General features: G+C 43.5%; 1 protein-coding gene across 1 annotated transcript in view; it reads right to left on the bottom strand.

The window, feature by feature from the left end:
- Positions 1-738: 738 nt before the first annotated feature.
- Positions 739-10,562, bottom strand: part of csmd3b (CUB and Sushi multiple domains 3b) — a 2,092,226-nt gene continuing 2,082,402 nt past the window's right edge. Inside the window, exons 68-70 of the mRNA XM_041189252.1 lie at positions 6,578-6,665; positions 3,337-3,472; positions 739-898 (exon numbers count right to left, since the gene is read on the bottom strand). Coding sequence (XP_041045186.1) covers positions 739-898; positions 3,337-3,472; positions 6,578-6,665 — 384 coding nt within the window. The remainder of the gene's footprint in view (positions 899-3,336; positions 3,473-6,577; positions 6,666-10,562) is intronic.

The raw sequence follows: 10,562 nt of genomic DNA, 5'->3' as shown, positions 1-10,562 counted from the left end.
TATCATGCATATGCGTTACTTGAAAATATGAATATATAGTATAAATATTTCTCATTTTACTCTGTGGCAAGAATTTAACATTTTGTACTAAGAATATAAATTCAAATCAAAAATATGGAAAAAAAATTAAATAGATGAAGAGATTTCTCTCGGCAATCAAAAAAGACTGGAAGTGTTCCGTAGAAATCTGTTTAGTGAGTACCACACTGGCCGCTTTACAGTCAGGTATTTAAAATCAGTTTTGCAGTTGTTCCTTATAAAGTTTCTTTTTACACCAGAAGGCAAAACCTGTAATAATCTTGGCTATACAGTACTTCATGGCCATTGTTACATATTCAGTGTCCCAACCTTCATTCCAAATGCTAGCCCCCGTTGTTTGTAACATTGAAAACAGAGGTTCAATGCTCCTCAAGTATCTGCAGTTTTCTTCTGAGAAAGTGTTTAATTTTTGAAAAAATTGTGGCTAAGCACTCTTAGAGTGCAGCTAAAGTTGCTGAAAAGCTCTCCAGTAACAGAATGAAGAGCAAATCTGTTTCAAACTGGGTGAGCCATGAAAACATGTTCTTTTTTTCTGGTTCTTCAGATAAATCTGGTACATTAAATTCCTGAAAAGTGTGCTTTAAATAGCAATGAACCAAATGTGCATTGTACATAAGTTGTTTTAGTCAAAATCTGGATGTCCCAAGGATGCAAAGCGCTAGATGTGTATCAGGTTATGTGATCAAACAATGCCCTGCCTTATACCATTGTACAGACTGTGTTGAGATTGGGGTCAAATCGAACTGCCTTGCCTTCTGCTGACTTTGCATTTGTGTCATACATTGGGTTTTCAAAAGCTGCTTGACCATTATTGTTTTCATGTACAGAGCAGCCAGTATACTGTGTCTTGGGTGCAGTCCTGTAAAGAAAAGCAAAAAAGATTACAGCTTCAAATCTAAGCTCAGGGTACAATATCAATAAAGCAGCATCATGATGTACAGGAGGTCATTCAACCCATTGTGCCTTCGCTAGGTCACAATTACTTCCATTTGCCTGTTCTTGTCCCATAGCTCTGCAAAGTTTTCTTTAAGTATCTATCCAGTTGCCCTTTGAAAGTTATTACTGAAGCTGTTTCCACCTCTCTTTCAGGCAATGTATTCCAAACATAACAATTTGTTGAGAAAGAACATTTCACTCCATTTCCCACTCGCTTTTCTTTTTTTTGCCAATTATCCCAAACCGTGCCCTCAATTAACAATACTCTTGCCAGTGGAAACCATTTCTCCAATAATTTATCCTCAATTTTCCAATGCAGTTTCTCAATACAATGTAACATTTAGAAATGTAACATCAACTGTCTTCTTATATTAATATATTTCATTAGCTCTAATTAACTTAAAGCAACTGATACATTCAATAAATGTTATTACCAGGAGACTGTCAGGTTACAGCACTATTCTAAGAGCTTTTCTAGAATTTCTCTCTTTGCTTCCTGCTGTCCAAGAGAACAAGTAGTTGTGACTTTATCCATAAGGTATTTATCAATAATTAGTCTAATTTAACAAAATGTATTTAATTACATTGTGATTTTCCATTTTTGCAAAGTTAATTGAGGTTTGATCTTGTTAATTTATTGTATTATTCATCAGCCTCTTGCTATTAGGTATGGTAGAGGAGTTAGCTGTGCTTTAAAATGCAGCACTTGTTATTTTGGATTTGATTTTTAGTTGCACTTTCAGACACTTGGCTAAGTTGAGGTCTTGTGTTAAAACCAGTTTAGCCAGTGTTTAGCTCAAGGCATTGGACCAGATCTTATGGTCTCCGGATTGTCATACCTGAGAGGTACCCTGGAAGATGCACTGGGGGACTCTTTGGGTGTCCCAACGCAAGGACTGTATGGGAATTGCCCGGGAGGTTTCAGCTTCCATTGGGCAATTCCTGAGTCTGGAACCCTCCAAAACTCTGATTTAAAGTTGGAGACTTCAGATGGTACCAACTTACTTAGCAGAATAGTTACTCAGGAAACTTTAGAAGGATTAAAACCACTTCTAGCTCCTGGGTAACTATGCTACTGACCCCACAACTCTCCACTGGACCCTCCCGACTACACCGTCCCCACTAACCCCCCAACTACACCACTTACCTGCCAGTGGCTTTGGGACATTTAAACTTAATGGAATATGGCAGCGAGCCATATTAAAAAGGGGACATGGCTTGGTTTCCCCGACGCTTCTGCACTACAAAGGAAGGACACCCGGTTTGCTCCACATTTCTCAGGAGGCCTGGTTCGAAATTATGGGTGAGAAATGTGGAGCTCCAGTGCAGGGTAAGTAAATAGGAGCGGAGCTACAATCCCATTGCCACCCCTCGAAAGATTTAGCCCATTATCTTGATAAAGGAGTTGAAGTTTACCCCAGGAAGAGCTACTTCGTGGTTCAGTAAGAAGCTGCTTAAAACACCTACAAGTGCCTAGTGAGGAGGCTGCATGGCACTTAGTGACTAGCATGTGTCCAAACACTATCCCCTAACAGTAACTGGCTATCTGAGAGTAAGCAAGGTGTTGATGTGGATTTCAAGAGTTACGTAAATTGCATCGTTATTTCATGTTCAGTTGCTTCTGGAGCTATGAAGAGGACCTCTGAAACACATCAGGAGGTTTTCTGGGAAATATTGTCAAAACTTCATCAACACTCCAGCAATATTTACTTGCTGAGGACTTCACCCAAAGAGAGTAAACACTTTGCTCCTCTACCTTAGCAGTCCCCAACAGAATGAAAGTGCTTGGCCATGGGCATCTTACAAGGGGTCCCCTGATCGAGATAAGAAATGGGAGAAGGACATTGACCAGGCAGAGCAGCACCAGCTGCTGTGGAAGAGGAGAACAGGATGGTGAAGTGGTGTCCTTTTCCCTCGTATGTATAGGATATGCTTCCCCCTCTAGATTTCCTCCACCAAGACACCTCGTTCCATGTTCGAGAACATGTGCACTCTACCCTTCTTTCCCTGCACCGTGTCGTTATGTGCCAGCCAGTGCACTCCACAGTGGAAATGGGTGTAGGGAACATACATGTACCGCTCCACAGAAATTACGCCAAATCTGGTTGAGCTGGCTGATGTCTGGGTTAGCACCTCAAAGCAAAGTGCAAATTATTATAATTAGCAATTAGGAACAAAATCATGTGCTAAGTTCAGACTTCCAAACAGGCATGTCTTATTGGTACAGCACACGTCTAACGATTGTTTTCATCTTTGGCAAAAACCTCCGCTGTCTTCTGTCACATATCATAGGAACACCCTTACTTTTGAGTATTTAGTTAAAGTTAATTTATGATTAGAGAAATGTTAGTTGATACCAACCTTTGTTTATAAAGGTAAAACCCAAATCCTGCAAATATAAGAGCAAAAAAAGGCACAAGGATGGCGATGGCCACAGAGCTACTGTTAGTACCGTGTGGTGGATTGGGAGAATTTGAGCCGTGAGTTGAGTTCAGACCTGGAACAGAAAGTTACACTGTTGAGACAGAAAACAGCAATCACCTTGTCAGAAACCTGCTGGTGCAAATTACAGCCTATAAGTTTCCTCCACATCGCTGAGAGAAATTTTCTTTTGCATTTAATTTGATCGGCTCTTTTATGTTCAAATTCTCCAAGTAGCTATTAGAATGATCGCTGTTAAATTTAGTTGCATAGCTGCTCAATGTTCATACAATGAGCATTAGCTTTCCTGATAAATTTAATAGCTCAATAACCAGTGAACAATCATCACATTTCCACTGTACACAATGGTGACTTTGAATGGTTGGTCAAAGAAGTGGCCATTAAGATAATTAAAATATTTGACAAACACCTTATTTTTCGATTACTTCTTTTTAATTTTTTGCAACATATAAATTGGTGGCGACAGCAAAGGGTAGGAAAGAGTAATTTGTACTTACACAATTCTGAGCATTTTTCTTATATTGATGCTGTCACGGCTGACTAATTCAATAAGTTAGCTCATAGATCAGTGCAAGTGCCACCAATAATACTATTAGTTATATATCACCCTACTTAAATGCTTTATGAGTCTTACATTAAAACTAAAACTTTTAAAAATTTCTGTCACATTAGGATAGTTTATAACACTGACTTAGATCAGCACATTGTTTTAAAAAAAAACTTAATGGGAGGATCTGGTAAGATATTACAAATCGGCTTAAAATGCACAAACAAAATTGTGCTTCCAAATTTGTAATTAAAAAAATATCAAATGCAATTGAGGTGCTGCATTACAATTACATAAAAATATGCATGACTCAAAGGAGAAGTAATTTAAAATGTTCTATGTTGATACAATATAATAAAATAAAACAGATTTTATCTCCATCATAATTTTTGAAGGAATTGATAATGAAAGTTTCACATAATGTGACAGTTGTTTCAGGCTTGAGTGACCATGAATGAAAGTTATTTCTGGAATTAGCATGCACCAGCAACACAAAACTGTTCAGATTAGACATTTAAAGGATAAGAAGAAACAGAAATAATCTGCACCAAAGCAGTATGGTGCAGCACCATTTTTCACAGTCTACTTTTGAGTGTCAGTTAAGAAGAACTAAATGGGGAAAATCAATTAAACTGCAACAAATCAATACAAGAGGAAAAGTTTAATAAAGTATTTTCTTTTATTCATTCAAGGGATGTGGGCATCACTGGTTAGGCCAGCATTTACTGCCCATCCCTGATTGCCCTTGAGAAGGTGGTGATGAGTTGCCTTCTTAAACCACTGCAGTCCATGTGGTGTAGGTACACCCAAAGTGCTGTTTGGGAGAGCGGTCCAGGAGTTTGACCCAGCGTCGATATATTTTCAAGTCAGAATGGTGAGCGGCTAGAGGGGAGCTTCCAGGTTGTGGTGTTCCCATGTGTGGAAATATATATATACTAGCAGGTATGGCAAGGTGTTATACACCGTAAGTTTGATGACATGGTTTCATAAGAATGGAAGCATTATATCATATTCTGCACTTTTTTTTTTATTCATCTACAAACATGGATTTATGTTTCAATAGGCTACTCTTTGCAGACCACAAAGTCACTATTTTAAAGTCAATTATAGGTTAATACCTGTCAGTGAGGGAAGTTTGCAGATTGCTAATGGCTTGTAAAATTCCAGTAAGGGTGTTTCTGCAAACTTTACTCAGCCAATTTAATTGTAATTGGATTCAGCACTAGCTTTTTAAAATTATGCCTTTAATAATTTCAGGGACAGATCTAATGTTTAATAAACACTCCTAAAACTTTTACACCAGCTCATTTGGTGGTGATCTCAACTGGTTTGGCATTGGGGCTTGGTTCCTGCATGCTTGGCCTGGAGAAGCTAAAGTGTGTGAATACCAGGTAAGAATGGGATTGAGCTCTATCTTGGGTTTGGCTGTGATATCCTAATGATCAGATAATTATTGATACTTCTTATGTAGGCTCATACATGGTGAATGGCCATGTGAGGGAGTTACAGGAGCAGTGCTGGTACCCATGTTTTGCAACATCAGTCACCAAAAGAATAAATTACAAAAATTAGGAGAATGGTGTTTTTATGCAGAAACCTGATAGGACAAGGAAAGCCCGACTATAGTCGCAGCAGAAAGCATAAGTATTCACAGATAAAATTTGGCTGCAGTGCTACCACCTATTGAATGTTTTTCCATTCCTATCCGAATTTACAGTACTAGCAAATATGTTATTTAAGCAGTCATCTAATCAACCAAAGTGATTAAGGTGTGGGGAAAATTGTTCTCCAATGACCTCCCATTGCGGTACATTACTGAGCAAAAGCAGGAAACAAAAAGTAAGGGCTACCTCAAGGTCACATTTTTACTAATGGGTGACTCTGTGGTGTGGGAGATACAAACCACTTAAACTGGGGTTTATTTGCATTTTCAGCCTCTCAGCTAGAGACAGTGTACAGAAAAGAGAGAGAAATAAAATCTGTTCAAGTAATGCTAGTCAGAACAGTAGTAAGAGCATCAATAGCAGTCTAATTTTCTTAAGAAAACAGTTACATTTGGAAACACAAATAAAGGAGGGAGCAGTGGCACAGCTATTAAGAAAGTGGCTCTTCTCCTATTTCCTCCTTTCCCTGTTCTCAGACAGTTCGTTTAGGTCAGTTGCCTCACAAGAGAGAAAGAAACATTAGACTGGGGCCATGGGGTGGGGATAGGGAGAAAACAAATGTGAAGCAGTTCAAAGCAACTCCAGAATCATCCTTTAGCTCCACTTGTTCTATGTGCCAGTTTGTGATTCTAATCAGCTTCACATATATCTCAGTCTCTGTTCCTTGAAGCAATGCTTCTTAAATTTACAGGTGGAAAAAGTGAAGGATGGCATTAGAGAAGGATAACAAAAAAGGCTTTTATCATAATCAAGAGTGGGACAGCAGGCGTGACTGATCGACTGATATTTTATTTTTGACACTGGCAGCAAAACACAAAAATGCTTGTACTTGGTGGCTACTGTCATGAACAGGTGCAGTCGGTATCTCCCAAAACAGAGAAGGTTACAATCCTCATTAAATAAAAGTCTATATGATTTCTAATTCAATGTGGTTATCATCAGGATTTACCTAGTCTCTGTACTCCAAATTGTCCATAATCTTCACCCTGTATAAATCCTTGAAAGACGTATGTCGCACCATCAGGCTCAGCAGAAACCTGGCAAAAAAAACAATGTACTGATATAATAATGATAAAAAATGAAAACAATGGACTTTTTCACACTTTGACAACAGAGGAAAGAAAACTGAATGAAAAAATGCACCCAGAAAACACCTGTTTATGGAGCAGAATCAACCTCATAAGGTGAAGTGCCTCTTGAAACTTCATGAGCATGATTTGAATGAATTACATTGAGTATGCAACACAGGGTAGAATTTTCTGGTTGGTGGGGGGGGGCAGAACTGGAGCAGGCTGGAGTGGGTGCAGACCCGATCGCTGCTTGTGATCGGGTCCGTGCCGCCATTTTACGCAGGCGGGTCAATTAAGGCCCGTCCAGCGTGCTTCATGACTCCCATGCATAGCGAGGGTGAGTAGGTGGCGGCGGGCGCGCTCAGCCTGCCGGGTCCAATGGCAACCCAGCGGCCTGTATAAAGGAAGGTCTGGCAGCCTTGGAAATGCTGCTCGCAATGACTGGGTGAAGGGCCCTACAGAGGGGCAATGGAAGTTAAGCCGGTCCGGAGGGTAGGCCATCAGGGCAGACCAGGCCGGAGGGTAGGCTATTGGAGCGGGCCAGGCTGGAGGGTAGGGTGGGGGGGCCAGGTTGCACCTCATTTATATCTGATGACCGCCTTGCTGCCCTTCTTGAGGAGGTGGCAGCATGTCGGGAGGTGCTGGTTCCTCAGGGCAGAAGGAGGAGGCCCCCCCACATGACGAAACATGCCTGGGAGGAGATGGAAGAGGTGGTGAGCTCCTGTGACGTGGTGCGGCGCACCTGGATCCAGTGCCACAAGCGCTTCAACAATTTGTTATGCTCTGGAAGGGTGAGGACAATGTTAGCATTGGTCACTTAACCCAGCAGTCGGCTTTCCCCCTTGCTGCCCCCCCCCCCGCCCCTCAAGTTAGAGCGTAGTGACTGCATTGAATCATTAACGGCATGTGTCCTTCGCTGGGTGGGCCAGCAGATATTGCCCATGCCGAGGTCACCCTGAGAGGGTGGTGAAGAGATGAGTTCTGCCCCCGCAGCATGTGGTACACTGAGATCCACATGACGGATTTGGGGGCAACCTGGAGGAGCTGCTCCTAGGCGCAGAGCTGGAACTCCAGGACATGTCCAAGTCAGGGTGCTGACATGCTGGGAGGGGAGCTTCAAGGTGGCGGCAAAGAACCATCTGCTGCCCTCTGTGCTCCACATGCTTGCGCCTCCTTGCTATGGAAGGATATACCATGTGGTACCTAATGCAATGTAGGCAACATGTGGCCAAGGGAGGGCTGGGGGAGGGGGTTAAGGTTTGTTGGATTAAAGCCTCCCGGGTGTCCCTGCCTCCCTGCAGTATACCCAGGTCAGCGTGCACCCCCTCAGCATTTCCCTGTGCGTGCTCATTCTTGGACTCACTGCTGGACTCATTGTGTGCAGCCGCAGCCACTGCGCCGACGTCTTCGTTGTCCACTGTGTCCCCCCTTTCCAGCGCAAGATTGTGGAGAGCGCAACATGCAACCACTATCAGTGACACACGATCTGGGGGGTACTGGCGTGCGGCCCCCGAGCGGTCCAGGCATCGGAAGCGCATCTTGAGAAGACCAATGGTTCTCTCCACCGCTTGTGGAGGTGTGGCTCCTATTGTACTGCTGCTCAGTTTCTGTTCTTGGATGGCAGAGAGGTGTCATGAGCCATCTTCTGAAGGGATAGCCCTTGTCACCCACCAGCCAGCCATCAAGCCAGGCTGGAGCACTGAAGAACCCCAGCACCTGGGAGTGTCTGAGGATGTGGGTGTCATGGGAGCTGCCTGGGTACCTTGCACAGACTTGCATAATCAGCATCCTGTGATCACACACTATCTGCACGTTCATGGAGTAGAAGCCCTTCCTGTTGATGAAGACACCGGGGCTCACCTGCTGGTGCCTTGATAGCCACATGTGTGCAGTCGATTGCACCCTGGACTCGGGGGAAGCCAGCAATCACTGCAAAGCCTCTGGTTCGCTCTGTATGGTTTGCCTGGTCCCAACGGAAGTGGATGAAGGTCAATACAGCCTGAACAGAGTGTCTGTAACCTGCTTGACATAAGTGTGGACAGCTGATTGGGAGACACCACAAAGGTCACCCTGAGGGGCCAGTGTGCACCCCATTTATCCGATGACTGCCTTGCTGCCCTTCTTGAGGAGGTGGCAACACGTTGGGAGGTGCTGGTTCCCCAGGGCAGAAGTAAGAGGCCCCCCCACATGGAAGGAGCCAGAGGCATAGAAGTTGAGGGCAGCTGTGACATTTAGAGCCACTGGCATGGGGTTTCCACCCACCCAGTTAGTAGGGATCTCAGGCCCAATCATCTGACAGATATAGTCGACTGTCTCCCTTGAGAGACGGAGCCTCCTTTGGCATTGCACCTCAGACATATTGAGGTAGCTGCTTCGCTGCTCGTGACCCCAGTGAGCCCTCTTATCCTGCCCATGGATGAGGTTTATAGATATTTCCTACCCGCCTGTCTAGTGCACCAAGCTGAAGATTGCATGGGCACCCAAAAATCAATGTCGATTGTTGAGTCAAGGGCCTTAAGTGGCCCGTTAATTAATGGCGGGCACACAAGGGATATCATTGTGCGCCTGCCCAACGAAATATCACGATGGCGCGCCGTGATGTCGGGATGCTTGCCAGACGTCACCACATGCTATTTTACATGTGGACGTGTGGGACCTGCCCCCGCACATCAACGGGAAAATTCTGCTCACAGACACAGGCCATTTGGACCAACTGGTCTATGCTGGAATTAATGCTTCACCTGAGCTGCAGAATTACAGTTTTCTATTTACCAGCTAATAACAACAATTACAACTGCTTGTATTTATTTGGTCTTAAATGTAACAAAATATCTCAAGGCACTTTATAAAGTAAAATTTGATAATACTCCGCTTAAGGTGATATTAGGTGAAAAGCTTGGTCAAAGATGTCGATTTTAAGTTGGAAAGAGAAGTAAAGAGACAGAGAGGTATGGAGAGGGAATTCCATAGTTTTGGGCCTAGGCAATTGAAGGCACAGCCACTAATGGTGGAGCAATTAAAATCCGAGATGCTCAATGGGTCAGCATTAGAGAAGCACTGATATCTCGGAGGGTTCGGGGACTGGAGGAGACTTCAGACAACTGCAATAACTTCTGTTCTTGCTCCTTTACCTTTGGAGCCCCCCAGAGATTCACCCTTGGCTCCCTCCCATTTCCCATGTATGTGCTGCCACTCAGAGACATCATCTGAAAGCAAATTGGTTTCCACATGTGTGTTGACAACACCCTGCTCTACCTCGCTATTACCTCTCTTGACTCCACCACTGTATCTGAATGATCAAACTACTCATGTGACATCCAGTACTGGATTAACGGAAATTTCCTCCCATTAATATTTTTTTACGTCCCCTGCTGCAAACTCTGTTTTTTAGCTACAGACTCCATCGTTTGCCCTGGCAGCTGTCTCAGGCTTAATCGAACTGTTCACAAACTTACAGAAGTACTTAATCCAAAATTGAACTTCTGATCATACATGCACACCGTCACTAAGACCGCCTACTTCCGCCTCCATTGTATCGCTCGACTGTATCCCTGCCTTGTCTGCTGCTAAAGCTCTCATCCATGCCTTAATTACCTCCAGACTTGACTGTTTCAATGCACTCAACAATCTCCCACATTCTACCCTCTAAACTTGAGGCTGTCTAAAATTCTGCTGCCCCTATCCTAACTCACCATAAGTCCCATTCACCCATCATCTCTGCGCTCACTGACCTACACTGGCTCCCAGTTAAGCAATGCATGTTTTAAAATTCTCAACCTTATTTTCCAATCGCTCCATGGGCCTTGTCCCTCCCTAACCTACACCACATGGACTGCAGTGGTTCAAGAAGGCGACTCACCACCA

Source organism: Carcharodon carcharias, chromosome 6 (assembly GCF_017639515.1).
Source record: "Carcharodon carcharias isolate sCarCar2 chromosome 6, sCarCar2.pri, whole genome shotgun sequence".
Classification (NCBI taxonomy): Eukaryota; Metazoa; Chordata; class Chondrichthyes; order Lamniformes; family Lamnidae; genus Carcharodon; species Carcharodon carcharias.
The sequence above is the reverse complement of the archived record's forward strand: the minus strand, read 5'-3'. Positions and strand labels throughout refer to the sequence as shown.